At 43.5% G+C, this 19,536-nt stretch overlaps 1 protein-coding gene across 1 annotated transcript; it reads left to right on the top strand.

Annotated features, from left to right (window-relative positions):
• The first annotated feature begins 6,214 nt into the window (after window positions 1–6,214).
• EXOC1L (exocyst complex component 1 like) lies at window positions 6,215–19,513 on the top strand. The gene is made up of 3 exons (XM_029076551.1): window positions 6,215–6,335; window positions 15,742–15,872; window positions 19,247–19,513. Exons 1-3 carry the CDS (start codon window positions 6,215–6,217, stop codon window positions 19,511–19,513), a joined length of 519 nt encoding a protein of 172 aa, XP_028932384.1.
• Window positions 19,514–19,536: the final 23 nt, after the last annotated feature.

Below are 19,536 nucleotides of genomic sequence, written 5' to 3'. Positions count from 1 at the left end.
GAATAGATTCCAAGAATATGCCCAAGTTGAGGCAAATGGCAAATACTAATTGCAAAAGCATTTGGGGAATATCCCATACCCTGTAACAGCTTAACAGTCATCATTTCTTTTGCATTTTCTGACCTTCTACCAACTTGCTTCCATTTGAACATTTCAAAAAACAAACTGAGTGATAATCCTATTGACCCTTGGGCCATTTTAGGGTGAAAGATATCCTTATTACTTCAGGTTCCAAAGGCATGGGTTGACAGCTGATTTCATTAACTGGGAAACTCAATTTTAAGGTACTTAAGGTACATTAAGAGAGATATGGTAAATTGTTTTCAGAAACGTAGATGGTGAAGCTTCAATCAGTGGCTGATTTTAGAAGTAGATAAGGTTGAAGTGCAGCATATGAAGCCCCGCTCTATAAAAACAGCCATCCATCGTTATAGGCATGCTCAAAGACATTTTGCAAAGAATTCAGGTAGCATAAAGGTGAATTTGTGATTCCATTCATTAGTCAATATTTCCTTTGTGAGAAATGTAGGCAATTATGAGCCTTTATTGAAAATAAAAATAATAATGATTATTGTATTTATAAAGCATTTATTTTGTGTCAAGCACACCAGCCTCAGCCCCAAAGCAAATATCACGTAAATATCTGTAATTTTTTTTTGTATATTATTGTTTGTCTTCCTTTCTAGACTGTAAGCTCACTGTGGGCAGGGACGGTGTCTACCAACTCTGTAGTATTGTACTCTTCCAAGCGCTTAGTATAGTCCTCAGTGCTCAGTAAGCACTCAGCAAATGCTTTAAAAAAAAAAAGCACTGTGTTATGAGCTCCGGTGGATGCAAGTTAGTCAAAACAGACAGTGTCCCTTTCCCTCAAGGGGCACATACTAAAAGATAAGGAGATAGGTTGCTGAGCCAGAGAGGTTAAGCAACTTGGCCAAGATAACAGTGCAGCCCAGTGTTGGAGCTGGAATTAGAATCCGGATCCTTCAAAGCCTAGTTCCATGCTCTTTCCTGCAGCCCATGCCATTTATCCCTTGGTTGGAAAATGCTCTTATTGATGGTGAAGCTGAATTTGTTAGTGTGAGGATCACACTGAAGATCTCTTGCACAATTGCGCAGTGAGACACAATGAGCATGACACTAAATATGAGACTTCTATTTTTTTCCATTTCTATTATCAGTATAGTTCTTTGAACAGTCCAGAGAAAACTTCAGCTAGGTTACACCCAACCTAATGAAATAAGTGCTAAGTACAGTGCCTAGTGCAGTAAGCACTCAATAAATATGAACGAATGAATGAAATAAATATTGAATCAATCAATCACAAAGCTGCGTGGCCTAGTGGATAGAGCACGGGCCTGGGAGTCAGAAGGACCTGGGTTCTAATTCCGGCTCCGCCTCTTGTCTGCCCTGTGACCTTGAGCAAGTCACTCGATTTTCCTGGGCCTCCGTGACCTCAGCTGCAAAATGTAGATTAAGACTGTGAGCCCCATGTGAGAAAGGGACTTTGTCCAACCTGATTAGCTTGTATCTACCTCCAGAGCTTAGTACAATGCTTGGCATAAAGAAAGTGACTAACAAATACCATTTTTAAAAAAAAAACAGTATTCCTTATTTTTTTAATTCCTTGAACATTTTCCTTGCACTAAGCAGTGTGTTAAGCACATGGGAGAGTTCAGTAACCTTAGAAGACACAATCCCCTGACCCCGTGAAGCTAAAGATAAAAACAACTCAGAGTGTTTTTCTCAAACAGAGAATTCACTCAAAGCAGAACATGACAGCAAATTGGCACTGAGTGCATTTTAATAAAATCCCCACATGTTAACACCTCGACACATTATGGGACAGACCTCTGAAATTAACCTTAACTCTAATAGGAAATAAATGCAGCTACCAGATCCCATGCAGCGGACCTAAGTAGTCAAAATTTTTCACGTGAATTTTAAACTTCTCACCAAGTAGGTGTACAAGTTGAGAAGTGGGATCAAATTGGATGGGACCGTCTTATCTGTTTTCATTTTGTAAAATGCTGGCATTGGGTCCTCGAGAATTTAGAAGCTGCGAAGTTTGCTAGCTAGGAGAGGGGGCAAGGTTAAGTAGCCACTCTTGCTCCTGATGCATCCATCTCAAGTTCTCTTTCCTACCTATGATGTACTCTCCCAAGTGCTTAGTACAGTGCTCTACACACAATAAACACTCAATAAATACCACTGATTGATTGACTGATTGATATATTCATAGGTTGGGAACCCCTCAAGTGACAAGATCTGCATCTTATTCCCACGTGTATACTTTTTCCCAGACCTTAGTACAGTGCTCTGCATCCAGTAAGTGCTTAATAAATACTCTTACTTCTACTAGAGAAGCAGTGGAGGCTGGTGGAAAGAACACAGGCCTGGGAGTCAGAGACCTGGGTTCTAATCCCCGCTCTGCCGCCTGGCTTCTGTGTGACTTTGGACAACTCACTTAACTTCTCTGTGCCTCTGTTTCCTTATCTGTAAAATGGAGACGCTGTACTGGGAGCCCCATGTGGGACAGGGACTGTGTCCAACCTGACGAATTCATTCCTCCCCCAGAGTTTAGTGCAGTGTTGGGCACACATTAAGCACTCAACAAATACCCTAATTATTCTTATTTTTGAGGAGTGGCCAGGGAGAGTGTGTGTAAAATGATATTTTAGAAAAACGATCAGGGCAATCCAATATCTACATGAGTCTTGTCTTGAGCTGTCGGGATTTCAATAAGTTTAAAAAGAGTAGTTACCGCACTGTGCATTATGTAACGCACTGTACTCCAGAGGCCAGTTGAAATATTTCTAAGCCTCACGGATCCATTAATTATCCGTTGAATGTATGTACTAATGGGCATCTGTAGAAAACAGAAGCTGCCAGGGGAGGGTCTTAGCCATCTTCTCTGGGATGCTTGAACTTATTCCCGGACTAATGTGTCTGAGAGGCCATAGAGATTGGAGCCATAGGTGTGAGCTGGCATTTTGAGAGCTGGGAGCGGAAAAGGAGGAAGGCCTTGGGGATGAAGAGATGGACTCAGGAGAGCCAGAAAGTCATCATTTTGGATATTTTCGGCCCCGATTCGAACCTCTGGGTCACCTGACAAGATCTGGGGTGAGCCAGGCTCACTTGCAGCTATAGTGGGGAAACACTCCCCTCATTCCCACAAAATGAGTCCCTTCTCTTAGAAATCGAAATGAAATGTGGAATATCATCAGCCTCTATGCAGCAGCTTGGTCTGGTGGAAATAATAATCATCACAATTGTGATATTTGTTAAGTGCTTACTATATGCCAGGTACCATACTAAACTCTGAGGGGGAATACAATATAATCCCTGCCCCACATCAGGCCCACAGTCTTCATCCCCATTTGACAGATGAGGTAACTGAGGCCCAGAGAATGAAGTGATTTGTCCAAAGTCACACAGCTGACAAATGGTGGACCTGGGATTAGAACCCATAACCTTCTAACACCCAGGCCCATGCTTTATCCACTAGGCCAGGCTGCTTTTCTGGAAGAAGTTTGGCCCTAGGAGTCAGAGGCCCTGAGTTCTAATGTCCGCTCTGCCACTTGCCTGCTGTGTGACCAGAAAAGAGTCAATTAATTTCTTTCTGCCTCAGTTTCCTTAGCTGTAAAACAGAGATATCTGTTCTCCCTCCCTCTTAGTCTGTTAGTTCCATGGGGGATAGGGACAGTAACAACCTGACTATCCTGTATCTAATCCAGCATTAGCCCAGTGCTTGGGATATGATAAAGGATGAATAAATACCATAATTATTATGCGAGCCACAAAGATTAGAGAACAGCAGCATTGCCCACAGCAAGGAAATGTTTTGAAAATCAAAAGAAAACACATTGAACTCATCTGCAAATACTGTCCGTGGTTCTGTATACATTGTCTTATTTCAGGGCTCATGATAAAGAGTACAGAAGTCTAGATGTATAAAATCATCCTTGTTATCTGATACACAGAAACGGGCTTTATGAACTTAAAATTAAATGTCCCATTAAATCAAGACTGAAAATGTTCACCTGTCAATCAATGCAATTCCAAATTTAGCATTATTCTAAACATTTTTTCATATCTTAAAAAGATCTAAAGCTTTTTGTGAGTGTTTTTCTTCCCTTTTTAGATTGGAATAAAGTCATTAGATTTCAGAAAACTCATTGTTCTGCGATCTCCTTTCTGATTTTAATGAATGGCCTGTTAACTTCCCTACGCTGTATGGATCAAATCTTTTGATTAATCTTGCTTCTAAAAGAGGAAAGAAATGTAGTTAATCAGCTCACACACCAAATTTAAAAAAAAAATACCATTATCTTCAGAAATGATAATAGCATTGGTTTGGTTTTAAATCACTGGGATTTTTTTTCAAAGCCTTCAAGTGTTTGTGATGTATTTGATTTTTTTTTTTCAGGTGGTACAGTTAGGGCATCAGACACCTCTATGCCTGATATTTTTAATTTCAGTGCCCAGCTTAGGGCTCTTGGCTCTGAGTTCCCTGATTCAGACTCGGGGCTTGGGCTGGTGGAAGCCTGGAAGGGCTACAAAATGACCTTGGAGCGAGCCAGGAGGTCAGAGGACCTCCAAGAAGCACTGTAGGTTAGGTGACATCATTTTGTGGTGCTGTGTGCTCAGACTTATGCAGACGATGTCATGAGTGTCTGGGTGCCTGGCATTCACAAGTTCTATCAGTTGCAAATTAAATTGGGGTGGAGAAGTTGGAAGTTGGGGAAACTGAAGTGGTGGCCATTTTGGCTGGAGACGGCAGGATTGGCACGGGGGAGAGCACCTTCTTCCTCCTATCAATCAATCAGCCAGTGGTATTTGTTGAGTACTTACTCTGTGCAGAGCACTGAGCTAAGTGCTTGGGAGAGGGCAGCATAACAGAGTTGGTAGACACGTTCCCTGCCCACAGCAAGCTTTGGACAGTCGAAAAATTCCAAAGATTCCACAATATCCCTGTCCTTCAGGGATACTTTCTGGCATCTCTTTCCCTTTCTAAATCATGAAATTTCTCCCACTGTGTAACCCCAAACCTTCCCACTGTAGTCCAACTACATTTGCTGTTCTATAGTCTTCAAGAAAAACAAAAAAACACCCTCATCCACTACTGACTCCTGTCTCAGTGCAGAATAATAATAGCTGTGGTATTTGTTAAAATACTTACCTTGGGCCAGGCACTGTGCTAAGCACTGGGGCAGATACAAAGTAATCGGGTTAGACACAGCCCCTTGCAGTCAAAGTAGGAGGTAGAACAGATACTGAATTCTCATTTTACAGATGAGGAAATTGAGGTGCAGAGTGGTTAAGTGACTTTCCCACTGAAACACTTCGGGCAAGAGGCAGAGCCGGGATTAGAACCCAGGTCCCTGTCTCCCAGCCCTATCTTTTTTCCACTAGGTCACGTTGCTTCCCAGGGGCTCTCCCCAGGATTTCCTACTGACTGGAGTTTCCCTTTGAACACTACTTTGGAAGTGGGCTTGTTTCCCTGAAGGAAATATTGGGCAGGTTGTGGGGAGAGAATAAGTGTTTGAAGACCGGGGAGGAGGGAGGGAAGGAGGGAGACTTTTTGGGAGTGGTGGAAACAAACACCGCTCCAGGCTTTCTCCTGCCAGTGAGAGTAAAGTTCTTAATGGAAGATGATTCCGAATCAATACAGCCAGACAGCTGATTCGTATAATGGAATCCAAACGAGGCAGTGGTCGCTCTTTGAACATCACTATGAAATGAGGAGAGGAAAGACAACTCCCGGATTGGAATAACCGGGGGGATTCCACAGGCAAACCTGCAGATGTGTATAAATGCCTCTCCAGCTGCAAACACAGACAAACTTGCTCGGACCTGAAGATTGGGTTGAGGGAACATGTCGACTACTGGGGTCTTTGCAGCCAGGTGAAGTTTGACGTTGTTCTGGCTATCGAGGGGGAGCTGAGGGAGGAAGCTGGAGAGACCAGGATTGGTGAGGGTTGAAGGGGACAGAATTTAGAGAGAAAGAGTGAGAGAGAGAGAGAGGCAGAGAGCAGAAGAGAGAGAGTGCAAGAGAAGAGACCAAAAGAGAGAGGAGAGAGCACAAGACAGACAGCAAGAGAGAGCTTGCAAGAAAAAAAGACCAAAAGAGAGAGGGAGAGAGCCCAAGAGACAGAAAGAGAGAGACAGCGTGCACATTTAACCCAAGATACCAGTTTCAGCTGGAAGGCTGGAAATGTCATCATTAGTCAAGGAGGATCTGAAGAAGAAGTTGTTTAAACCACTGTCCCAGCGCCTGTACGAGTTTATTGAAATAGAGTTCTCTACCCAGGACAGGTATTACCTTTGTGTTTCAGGTAACTCGCTTTTCGTATTCTTTAATTGCTTGCTGTAGTGCCGTTTAAACCAGCAAACAAAACTAAAGGAAACTCTCAAAAGGCCTCTGGTCATCCACAGTGGATGATTTAGAAAATATTGTATTTATTCCTTACAGCTGTGGGATCTCTCCTCTAGCACAAGGGCTCGTCTTTGGGTTGCAACCCTCCAAAGTAGATCTCGCTCTCAAAAATCCGATAGCCCATCCACTGTTTTAAAAATGCTCAGAAATGCACCTGGATGTTGTCTCTTTGGAGACTCTAAATGTTTTCAGTGTGTTTTCCTTATATGCTCCTTCATTGAGGGTGAGTCCCCTTGAAACTCTCCCAGGACAATTTGTTGTCAGTGGCTGGAGTAGGGAGACTGTCCTTTTGTATTGCTGCTTTTGGGGGGAACATGCTGTCTTCTCTGTCTGAATTGGAAATAAGCCTTGGGCATTTTCGAACTTCTGTGAAGGAGAGAGGGAGGGAACGGAACCTGTGAATCAGTCAGTGGTTTGAGCGTATGTACTGTATTATGTGGCAGATTAATTTGCCAAAAAGAACTGTATATATATATATATATATATATACATGCTTAAATGTGCATAAATTTACATATGGTCTGTCATCTCAGAAAAAAAAAAAAGGTTACTGGCATTATGCTTTTGTGTGGAATCTGGGCTGAGGAGGCAAGAAGCTGTTGATTACGGTCATTGTTCTGAAGGGAGAGGAACCGTGTCTAATTCCTACCAGAGTATTCTTTCCCACTGCCTAGAACAGTATGTTGCACAAGGTAAGCTGCGCACTGCGACTAAAGTACTGGGTTAGACTCGAGATAATCTGGTGGGATACAGTTCCTGCCCCCCGTGGGACTCATAGTTTTAGTGGAAGGAAGAGCAGATATCTTATCCCCATTTCTCAGATGAAGAAACTGAGACTCAAAGTTAAGTGATTCATCCTAGGATGACTAACAGGCAAGCGGCAGATCTGTATTTATAGATCCAGACACTTTTTAAATGATATTTGTTCAGCACTTTGTACTAGGCACTGTATTAACCATGGGTGTAGATACAAGATTGTCATGTTGGACACAGTCCCTGTCCCGCATGGGGCTCACAGTCTTAGTCCCCATTTTTATAGATGAGGTAATTTAGGCACAGAGAAGTGAAATGACTTGGCCAAGATCACACAGCAGATGAGTGGCAGAGCCAAGATTAGAACCCAGATCCTTCTGACTTCCCTCCCGTGCTCTCTCCGCTAGGCCAGGCTGCTTCTCGCTTCTCCCGTAAGGCCGGCGAATGGCAGATTGGGCCTTAGCAATGAGTCACTCAACATCAGAATCACTGTTTTGAGCTCCCTTCTCCCCAACAGATTTCCAAGGGAACCTCACATGCGGAGGAGAAAGATGTACCCAATTATTAACAGCGATGATGGCCACTGTGATGACCGAACCATCACAGGGAGGCCGCTGTCCTTCCAGGAGGTCAGAGCCCATCGAAAAGATAAACAAACCATTTCAGAGGGCATTTGCAAAGGGTGCCATATCCAAACCCAGACGTTGGATTGGCATACCGATAAAGAGACAAGTCCAAATGCGGAAAGCAGACTGCCTCCTCTCTCCCCCTATGTGGAATTTTCAGCAAAGTTTTGACTTCAGGAACAGAGAGCTTTGATTCTTACTTTGATTCTGATTTATCAGTTTGTAGTAGTGAGTTAGAGATGGTATTTATGAGGTTCTTATTAGGTGCCAAGCCCTGGACTAAGTGCTGGGTGGGATACAAGGTAATCAGATTAGACCCAATAGTATTAGTAGAAATAATAGAATTTATTAAGCACTTACTGTGTGCAAAACACTGTCATAAGCACTGGGAAAAACTCACAGTTGAGAAATGAGCCTAAGGATGAGCAATATCCTTAAGATTATGTATGTGAATGTTAGCATCTGGGCACAGACTACTATTATTTCTGGAAATGCTTCCTGTTAGAGTTTAGTGAAGGCTGTTATCCAAACAGTTGAAAAGAAACAATAACTAGTAGGTATTATTAGGACCATTTTGAAATCATGTCAATTATTGAAATGCAAAGCATTTTAGAGTGAAAATTTTGATGAATTTAATGACCTGGGGGGAAGAATGGGGGGGTTACTTTTATATTCCCAAGTGTTTCATACTGTGCTGTAGAATAAATAAGTGCTCAGAAAATGCTGCTGATAATGATAATTTAAATTAAGCCAAGTGGTAAAGATAAGAATTTAGATATACAATAAATATATTTTGCAATGAACAATTGAAGGTCTGATATGGTTGATTTAACCCCATTTTAGGCAATATAGCAGGGAAATCCTAAAATGAGATCTTGGAGGCAGTTTGACGTAGTCTTTGTCTCTCAAAACTAGAGCCCACTGAATTTTTACAAAAGACTTACAGCTATAGTGCAACATTTCACAAATTAAAGCTAATAGCTCTCCGACATTTCCGATCGATAGAACAGTGTAAATCTCTTAGTGATTTGCTGTTTTTCTTTTTCTTCAATCTTTACATTTCAAACTAGTTGAATTGACTGGCTTGGTAAACACTGAACTACATACCCATATTTTGAAAAGAGTGAACATTTCCTTTTGGGAATTTTGGGGTGTTCTAGAGTTGAAATGTCTGTTGAAATGTGTATAGGGAAGGATTCAGGAGGGGTGAGTATCCAATTCTTCTGCTCCATTCTATCCCTCAGAACTATAATGAACCGTCACCCAAAACTGAGAGGCATTTAAACACCTTTAAAATATTGATAAATTGCATTTATGACTCCTGCCTGTATTCTGTCTCTTCTTTTCATGTGTAAGGAGACATTTTCAAACTGTATATGTACTTTTTTCCTTCAAAAAAACTGCTCTAATTTCCTTCTTTAGGGCCCTGGGAAATTTGCTTTATCTTTTAAGTTCACACAGGACTCACCATCAGAGATATTTTTTCCACATTTAACAGATGAGGAAACTGAGGCTCAGTGACCTACTTAAGATCACACAGCAGGTTACTGGCAGAGCTGAGTCTAGAACCCAGATGTCCTGACTTTAAGTCTCAGGAACCAGATTATGGAACCAGATTATCGGGTATCTACCCCAGAGCTTAGTTCAGAGCTTGGCACATAATAAGCACTTAACAAATTCCACTATTATTATTCTTATTACTGTTATTAGTTTGAAGGTATTGTATGAGAAAGTTCTTCAAGCACCAAGACTGGACACCATTAATAAAAGGAGAAAAGTGGCATAAATGCTACCACAAAGCTTTCTTTCAACCAAGACTTTCCATTTGTTTAAAGGGGAAGAAAGCTTTAGAAAGCCTTTAATATCGAAGTAGATTTGCATATTGCAACACATTTCCCCTTCAGAAGGTTTCCAAACTGTATTTGTTCACACTCACTTCCTCTGGCTAAACTAAAATGCTCTCACAGTAATATTTGCGGTATTATGTTCTAAACCCCGGGGTAGATGAAAAATTGTTAAATAGGACAAATATTCATTCGTTCAATAGTACTTATTGAGCCCTTACTATGTGCAGAGCACTGTACTAAGCGCTTGGAATATATATTTTGGCAACAAATATCCTAGTCCACGTGAACTTTCCAGTCTAAGATGTAGGAAGAGCAGGTATCTTCTACCCATTTCACAGATGAAGAAACCGAGGCTCGGAGAGGTTAAGCGACTTACCCCATGTCACCCAGCAGGTCCGTGGCAGAGCTGGGACTGAACGAGAGGCCTTCCCTGACTAAACTCTCATTTCCTCTTCTCCCAAACCCTTATTCATTCATTCATTCATTCATTCATTCATTCATTCTATTCAATCATATTTAAGTGCTTGGGAGAGTACAGTACAGCAATAAACAGTCACATTCCCTGCCCACAGTGGGCTTACAGTCTAAAGTGGGGGAGGCAGACATCAATACAAATAAATAAAATAATAGATATGTACGTAAGTGCTGAGGGGCTGGGAGGGGGCACCCTTTATTCACCCCACCCTCAGCCCCATAGCTCATCCATACATCCGTATCCGTAGTTTATATATCTATATAAACGTCTGTCTTCTCCTCTAAACTGTAGAGGACAGGGGAAGTGTCCACCAACTCGGTTATACTGTCCTCTCCCAAGCACTTAGTACAGTGTTCTGCCCTCAGTAAGCGCTCAATAAATACTGATTGATTGATTGGGCCTCAGACTGCTCCTATGCTCCTCCCATAAGCCATGCCACCTCTGAGAGCTAATAATAATAATGATGGAATTTGTCAAGCGCTTACTATGTACCAAGCACTGTTCTAAGGGCTGGGGGAGATACAGGGTCATCAGGTTGTCCCATGTGGGGCTCACAGTCTTCATCCCCATTTTACAGATGAGGGAACTGAGGCACAAAGAAGTGAAGTGCCTTGCCCAAGGTCACAAAGCTGACAAGTGGCAGATCCGGATTAGAACCCATGATCTCCTGACTCCCAGGGCTGTGCACTATACCATGCTGCTTCTCATTAGTGTTAAGAGGTATTACACTGAGAAATGGGGTAGTTTTTTGTTTAAGATGATAAACTTCGCAAAGAGGAGGTGGATACTGGTGTGCTTTGCCCCTTTAATTAAACTGTTCTTGATCCAGAAGCTTCTTCCTTCCCTAGAGGGTCCAATTTAAGACATTTGGCTGCCCTGAGGCAGGGAAAAATCCATCTCCCTTCCCTCTCTGTATGATATCACTGCCCCATGCTGAATTCTTTTCTCTGGTAACAGGGATTTTGTCAAACCTGATTATCCTGTGTCTACCTAGTGCTTAGAACAGTGCTTTGACATATAGTAAGTGCTTAACACATACCATTATTGTGACTATAATAATATAAATGCTTCTTTAAGGGGGAAGGGGACAGTTGTCCTCCACCATCTTGCTCTTGAGGCACTGAGTTGCTTCCCCAAATCAGTGTTTGTAAAGGCCCTGTTCTGAATAAGGCAAAGAGGAGAGAGGTTGTGTGCCTTGAATTTGCTGCATTGTTCACTATCTTTTTTATGGTCTTTGTTAAGCACTTACCATGTTCCAGACATTGTACTAAGCCCTGGGGTAGATCCAAGCTAATGAGGTTAAGTCCCCGGTGGGGCTCACAGTCTTTATCCCCATTTGACAGATGAGGGCACTGAGACCCAGAGAAGTGCAGTGACTTGACCAGCAGATAAGGAGTGGGAACGGGATTGGGCTCTAGGTCCTTCTTACTCCAGGTCCAGGCTCTCTCCACTAGGCCATACTGCCTCCAGGCCTGCTTCCCACCTGCCCGTCTCTGGCAGTGATCTTTAGGGTGACAGAAGCGTGGTGCCTTCTGCTAGTGTCCCGTTTTACTCCAAATAAGTCACTCTACCTCTCTGAGCCTCCTTTTCCTCCACTGCAAAACGGGGAGAGAAATGCCTGCCCCTCCCTACCGCGGGGATGTTTTGAGGACAGAATGAGATGATGGATGTGAAAGTGCTTCGGGAAGATAATAAAAAGCACACCACACATTCAAGGTGTGCTGTTATCAGCTCCTATCCCAAGCAAGTCCATTTGCGGAGTTGATGGAAACTGCATATCTTAATGGCTAATCCATTCTCAGAATGTTTTTCAATAAAGGTTGTCTGGGGACGGGGTCGGGGTGGGGATGGTGACAGAGGGGATGGGTGTGTGTGTGTGTGTGAATTGTACTTTCCAAATGCTTAGTACAGTGCTCTGTACAGAGTAAGCACTCAATAAATATGAATGAATGAAAGAATGAATGTGTGCAAGGCAGCAGAATGAATTAAGCAAATCCACTGAATCCAGTCACTGCAGCTTATTTCTCTTTGCCTCAATTTCCTTATCTGTAAAGTAGAGATTAAATACCTACCTTTTTTTTTTAATGGTACTTGTGAAGTGCTTGCTATGTGCCAGGCACTGTACTAAGCCACTGAGGTAGATATGAAGTCACTAGGTTGGACAGAGTCCTTGTCCCATATGCGGCTCACAGTCTAATTAATTCACTTGTCAGCTGTGTGACTGTGGGCAAGTCACTTAACTTCTCTGTGCCTCAGTTCCCTCATCTGTAAAATAGGGATTAAAAGTGTGTGAGCCCCACGTGGGACAACCTGATTACCCTGTATCTCCCCCAGCGCTTAGAACAGTGCTCGGCACCTAGTAAGCGCTTAACAAAGACCAACATTATTATTATTATTATTATTTGAGTATTCGTTAAGCACTTAGTATGTGTTGAGCAGTGTTCTAAGCGCTGGGGTAGATACCAGTTTAATCAGGTTGGACATAGCCCTTGTCCCATGTGAGGCTCACAGTCTAAGTAGAAGGAAGAACAGGAGTCATGTCCCTATTTTACAGATGAGGAAACTGAGGCTCAGAGAAGTGAATTTGTCCAAGGACATGCAGCAGGCAAGTTATGGAGCCAGGATCAGAACCCAGTTCCTCTGACTTCCAGGCTCATGCTTGTGCACTAGGCCACAATGCTTCTCCTTCCACCTTGGACTCGAACCCCGGGTGGGATAGGGACAATCTCCAGTCTTTATATATTGTATCTACCCCAGGATTCGGCACATAGTAAGTAGCCTTCCTTCTTCTTTCTTTCTTCTTTCTTCTTCCTTCTATTAACCCAGAAACAGTTGAGAGCAATAGGCAGTGAAGTCTCATCTAGACAGCCAGGCTTAATGCCCATGGCTCAGGCAACAGCTTCCCTCCTCCAAGAGCTTCAGCCTCCATGAACCACATAATGAGCCGTAAGAAATACTGGGATTGATTCATTCATTCAACTGCATTTATTGAGCGCTTACTGCATGCAGAGCACTGTACTAAACGCTTGAGAGACTACAAGACTGATTATTTAGTGACATCCCCTCTGATATAGGTACCCAAATAAATACTAACATAGTGCAGTGTTTTTAAGATAAGGTGGTGCCACTTTCATTGTGCATAATACTAAAACTAATAAAATGATAATAATAGTATTTATTAAGCAGTTACTATGTGTCAGATTCTGTCTTATCACTGGAGTAGATACAAATTAATCAGGTCAGACATAGTCCCTATCCCACGTGAGTCTCCCAGTCTAAGTAGGAAGAAGAAGGGGTGTGGAATCCCCATTTTACAGATGAGGAAACTGAGGTACAGAGAAGCAAAGTGCCAGCCAAAGGTCACCACACAGCAGGCAAGTGGTCGAGCCGGGATTGGAACCCAGCTCGTGCCCCTTTCTCCTGGCCAGCCCTCTTCTCCTATTTCGACTTTTGCATTTCTAAAGTATTTGGCAATTTTATTTGTGTTGGCAGTGAGCGGCTTGAAGGGAAATTACATTTTGGACACAGTTCAGGTTAAATGCCCTGCCACGGCTCTTGGCTAAGGGGAGTCTTTGACGTCCCTTGGGCCCCGAAGTTGCTCTGTTGCCAAGGTGAGCAACTCATTCTGCCTTTGGACCCCAGAATTCTCCAAAATTCTTTTAACGGGGCTCTGTTCATCCTATTTGTCGCTAGCTTAGTTTGTTCTGTCCTCCTTTTTGGATGCTTGCAATACAATTTCTCCATCACCCTAAATTTGCAAATAATCAAAACTCTTCTAAATAAACTCTCTGTGGGCAGGGAACGTGATGCATCATTATTCCATACTTCCCAAATGCTTGGTATAATGCACTGCACCAAGTGGGTGTCCAATAAGTGCTATTATTACTACAAAAGGAAGCCGAATCAGTCATCTGCCAGCTCCTTGCAAGACTGTGAGCTCACTGTGGGCAGGGGACGTATCTGCCAGCTCTGTTGTAATATGCTCTCCAAGGTTGTTAGTCCAGAGGTCTGCACGCAGGAAATTCTCAATAAATACCAGTGATCGATTATGTTTCTAGATTCCCACCTAGAATGGGCTAGTATAGAAGTACGAAACCTTAGTAAGGTTTCCAAGCCTCTAGGCCTCAAAATAACAACTAAAATCAGAATAGTAGAGGTAGGGGTCTTAATAGAATTAGTAGTAGTAATCAATCAGGGGTGTTTATTGAGAGCTTACTATGTGCTGAGCACTGTATTAAGCACTTGGGAGAATAGTGATGTACTCTCTGTTGTACCTTCTACTAATTCTGCAGTATTGTACTCTCCCAGGTGCTTAATACAGTGTTCTGCTTTAAGCGCTTGGGCGAGTACAACAGAATTAGTAGACGTTCCCTGCCCACAATGAGCTTTCAGTCTAGAGGGGGAGAGAGACATTAATATAACAAAGTAATTTACAGTATATAATTTAAAGATCTGTACATAAGTGCTGTGGGGTTGAGGATGGGGTGAAATATCAAATGCCCAAAGGTCACAGATCCAAGTGTATAGATGACGCAGATTAAGCTGGGGAACAGAGGGCTTAATCGGGGAAGACCTCTTGGAGGAGATGTGACCTTAATAAGGCTTTGGAGATGGTGAGAGGTGTGGTCCGGGGTAGGGGGAGGACATGAGAAAGGGTTCGGCGGCGAGAGGGATTAGATCAGGGCACAGTGAGTAAAATGGCTCTAGAGGAGTGAAAGGTGCAGGCTGGGCTGTAATAGGGTTGAGTGCTATAAAGCCAAAGGTAAGGAGTTTCTGAATGTTGGGAAGGTGGATGGAGTGGGGAGACATGGACTGAACGATTTTCAGAAAAATGATCTGGATGGCAGAGTGAAGTACGGACTGTGCTGGGGAGAGAGGAGGCTGGGAGGTCAGCGAGGAGGCAGATGCAATAATCCAGGCAGGAGAGGATAAGTGCTTGGATCAACGTGGTAGAAGTCTGGATGGAGATGAAAGGGCAGATTTTACCAACGTCATGAAGGTAGAACTGACAGGATTTGGTGACAGATTGAATATGTGGACGGAGATGAGCCGAGGACAATGCCAAGGTGAGATAAGGAGGACGGTGCCAGTGTCTACAGTGATGGGAAAGAAAGGGGGAGGACCAGCTTTGGGTGGGAAGATAAAGAGTTCAGTTTTGGATACGTTTAGTTGGAGTTGTTGGCAGGATAGCCGGTAGAGATGTCCTGGAGGCTGGAGGAAATGCAACACTGCCGAGGAGAGAGGGCAGGGCAGGAAATGTAGATCTGGGAGTCATCTGCAGAGAGATGGTAGTTGAAGCCATGGGAGCTAACGAGATCCTGTAGTAATAGTGATATTCACTGAGCATCCACTGTACTAAGCTCTATACTTGGGAAAGTATAACCGAGAGAGGAGACAAGTTCCCTGCCCACAGGGAGCTTCCAACCAAATAGGAAGATGTAAAGCTATTTATAAAGATGACATCACCCCTCTCCTGGGGCCTATAAACATAAAAGTGACTTGGAAGAAATGACTGCATGAATTTCTACTTTAACGATAATCTGCTAAAGGGATGTGGAGGCCTCAGGAGTTCTTGTGGAAACTCAGAACCTTTTTGTCTCGCAGTGACCAAAAGCAATGAAGTGAAAATAATTATGGTGAAACACTGGAGACTGGGTCTCGATGAAAAATACGAAATCGCCAAGAACTGGTCCCTGAACGATCTGGAGATGATCGATGGAAAAGAAGCCGATGCAGTGAGTGCCCAGTGGTGGTGGTGATAAGGATGGTGGTGGTAGTGGTTAAGCGCTTACTATGTGCAGGGCACTGTACTAAGCGGTGGGGTGGATGCAAGCAAATCGGATTGGATTTAGTCCCTTTCCCACATGGGACTCACACTCTTAATCCCCATTTTCAGACGAGGTAATGCTGTGCGGGCGATTTTAAACAAAGGGTGTTTGATTTTTCTCTGGGTTTTGTTTCCCACGTTCAATCAATTGATCAATCCAGCAGTGGTACTTATTGAGCACTTATTTTATTTTGAATGGTATTTGTTAAGCACTTACAGATGAGGTAACTGAGGCACGGAGAAGTTAAGTGCCTCTTTATGGTATTTGTTAAACGCTCGCTTTGTGCTAGGCACTGTTCTAAGTGTTGGGGTAGATACAAGCAAATCAGGTTGGACACAGTCCCTGTCCCACAGGGGACTCACAGCAACAACGCCCTACGAAGGACTCCAGGCCGACTTCTTTTCTTCCTCTCACGGGTGGGTCAGAGGTACGGAATTCCTGAATTGCAGGGAGGCAAGCTGTTAGACCCCAAGGGGATAGTTTAAAGGCTTGGCTTCCCCGATACATCTCCGGGTCCTCCTGAGATTGCCTGCTACTCTCCGCTCTTGGAAATGTAACCTCCTGGAGTCAGCAAACCGGGCTCTCAGACTCTCTCCGTCGGGGAGGAGCTTGGAGACAGAAATCTGTCATCCCTCGACCGGACTGAAATGGAAATTGAAGGCAATTTATGGAAAGGCCATCAAGATGACTGGGGCCTGAGGATTGATTTGGCGTACAAACAAATAAAACCACTGGACCTGTACAGGATTCGGTGAAAGGGACAGGCACGGAAAGAGCGGAGGGATTTACATGTTGGCTAAGAGACTCAGAAGGAAGGGGCTATTTTTTCCTAGGTCTGGTGGGGCCCACTAGCTTCAGGGACCCTCTTCCCCACCCCGCCTCAGGCCAGGGAAGATCTACATCCGTGATTTTAGGAGAGCCCAAGGTCCCTCCTTGTGATCTCCTGGCTACCTCGATCTCAACTATCTCGCCGCCGACCTCTTGCTCACGTCCTGCATCTGGTGTGGAACGCCCTTCCCTCCTCATATCGGACAGACGATGACTCTCCACCCCAAAAGCTCTACTGAAGGCCCATCTCCTCCAAGAAGCCTTCCCTGACTAAGCCCTCCTTTCCTCTCCTCCCACACCCCCTGCCCTGACTTGCTCCCTCTGTTCACAGCCCCCTCCCAGCTCCTTAGCACTTATGTCCATATCTGTCATTTATTTATTTCTATTAATGTCTGTCACCCCCTCTAGACTGTAAGCTCACTGTAGGCAGGGAATGTGTCTGTTTATTATTATATTGTACTCTCCCAATCCCTTAGTACAGTGCTCTGCACACAGTAAGTGCTCAATAAATATGATTGAATGAATGAATGGCTCCCAAGAGTCCAGATTCAGGCTTCCATTTAGACTCTTGGAGTCTATGTGCTCATCAAGCAGTTTTTAAAGAGATGACTGCTCCCCAAAGGATTTATAGAAAGGAGAAAAAGTGAATGGCAAGAGAAAAGATAAGTGTTGAGAACCCGTTTTGGGAAGGGAATGTGTCTGCTTATTGTCATGCACTCCTAGGCGCTTAGTACAGTGCTCTGCACACAGTAAGCACTCAGTAAATATGACTGACTGATAAATCGATATGTAATGACTTTTTTTTTTTAAATATTTGTTAAGCACATACTATGTGCCAGGCACTATAGTAAAGCTGGGGTAAATAGAGGCTAATGAGGTTGGACACACTCCCTGTCCCACACCGGGTTCACAGTCTTAATCCCCATTTTACAGATGAGGCTACTGAGGCACAGAGAAGTGAAGTGATTTGCCCAAGGTCACACAGCAGATACGATGGGGAGCCAGGATTAGAACCCAGGTTCTTCTGCCTCCTAGGTCCATACTCCATCCACTAGACCACTCTGCTTCCCTGCTTTAAGTGCTTCCTATATACCAAGCACTGGGGCATATATGAGATAATCAGGTCAGACATAGACCCTTCCCAGTCTAAGTAGGAGGGAGAACAGGTATTGAGCCCCCATTTTATAGATGAGGAAACTGAGGCCCAGTGAAGTGGCTTACCCAACGTCACACAGCAGGCAAGTAATTCCAGAAAGAGCTGGAATTAGAACCCAGGTCCTCTGACTCTCAGGCTCCGGGGCTTTTTTCACTTGTTCATAATAACCATGGGTGGGTGTGAGTCCATAGGTGCTGAGGGAGGAAGGGGTTGGGAGGGTGGAACTTGGGAAGAAGGAGATTAAGCAGGGAGGCCTCCTGGAGGAGGTGGGACTTCAGGAGGGCTTCGAAGCTGGGTGGTTGGGAAGGGAGAGGGAGTCCCAGGGAGGCAGGAATCCACTGCAGAGACCCCGGAAAAAGTCTGTCACGAGGAACAGAATCTGAAGGGAGGCCTAGTAAAGTTGCCCATTTTTTTGGCTACGTAAGTGTAGTTGTGACAGGAAAAAAAACAACAACTGGCAACACCTAATGGAGAACAGAGATGATTTAAAATCATAAAATGCCTGGGGATTAGAAAGCTGGCACATCCTCAAAAGCGGGAATGCATTTTCCCATTTAATAAATTTTTTTTAAAAATTAATCCACTTTCAACAGCAGCACTTTGTCATTAGTATCAAAATTTGAACCATTTTAATGAACTGCAGACATTTCCAAAATGTAAATTAACTGGGATATAGTCCTAACAGTTCTGCTGCTAAATCTTGCACAATCCCTGTCCTCCGGAGTCAGACAAGAACTAACACTGCCAATGAATAGTATTTATTTAACACTTATGGGGGTACAGAGCACTGTCCTAAAGCACTTTTGAGAGTATAACACAGTTAGAAGGGAGGGTAAAATAAAATTAGAGGACAGATTTCTGTCCTCAAATATCTTAGCATCTAATTTTCAATGATCTGAATTTAATTATGCATTGAGGGAGAGGAGGAAGGGAACTTTTTCAGTCCCCAAAAACTTTTTTCCAGTGGAATTTGGTCTCTCCAGACCGGAAGCTCGATGTGTTTGGATTGTGCTCCCCCAAATACTTAGTAGAGTGGTCTGCACATAGTAAGTTCTCCATAAACACCACTGATTGATTGATTGATTCAGTGAAATTTTGTGGGTTTTGGTGGATTTTTTTTTTTAAAGAAAGAGACCCATGCCCACAACCACTATTGGACTCTGGTCTTTTTCTCCTGATGCTAATGATTTATTAATTTATTAATAATCTCCCAGGGCTCATTATTTATTAATAACAATAACCTAGTGACCACGCTGTACCGATGCCTCTTTTTCCCTCCTCTCTCTCTTTCTTTTAGGACAATCCATTTTTTGATCTGCACTTTAAGAAAGTCTACAGTCTAGAAGCCTACAGCTGTGCTTCTAAATATTCCTTTGCTCGGACTGTGAACAAACTGAACCACGCCTACCTGAAAAAGGACCTACAAATTGTTAACTTTGACGTCACCTACATAAACGACGACTCCATCTGGTCGTCCAATAACAAGGACTGCCTGGTCCTTATGAGGGTCTGCTTCTATGCTCCAATCTCCTGTGCTTGTCACTTCTGCCCTCTGCCATATTGATTTTTTTGTGGAGAGACGAGGGA

The sequence above is a fragment of the Ornithorhynchus anatinus genome, chromosome 12, assembly GCF_004115215.2.
Source record: "Ornithorhynchus anatinus isolate Pmale09 chromosome 12, mOrnAna1.pri.v4, whole genome shotgun sequence".
Lineage (NCBI taxonomy): Eukaryota > Metazoa > Chordata > Mammalia > Monotremata > Ornithorhynchidae > Ornithorhynchus > Ornithorhynchus anatinus.
The sequence above is the reverse complement of the archived record's forward strand: the minus strand, read 5'-3'. Positions and strand labels throughout refer to the sequence as shown.

What these genes read in the sequence shown, in the direction of transcription:
- EXOC1L (XM_029076551.1), top strand. Translation starts at nt 6,215, where the DNA reads ATGTCATCATTAGTCAAGGAGGATCTGAAGAAGAAGTTGTTTAAACCA. An exon ending in GTATTACCTTTGTGTTTCAG is followed by an intron (nt 6,336 to 15,741) that starts GTAACTCGCTTT and finishes TTTGTCTCGCAG; the next exon opens with TGACCAAAAGCAATGAAGTG. An exon ending in ATGGAAAAGAAGCCGATGCA is followed by an intron (nt 15,873 to 19,246) that starts GTGAGTGCCCAG and finishes TCTTTCTTTTAG; the next exon opens with GACAATCCATTTTTTGATCT.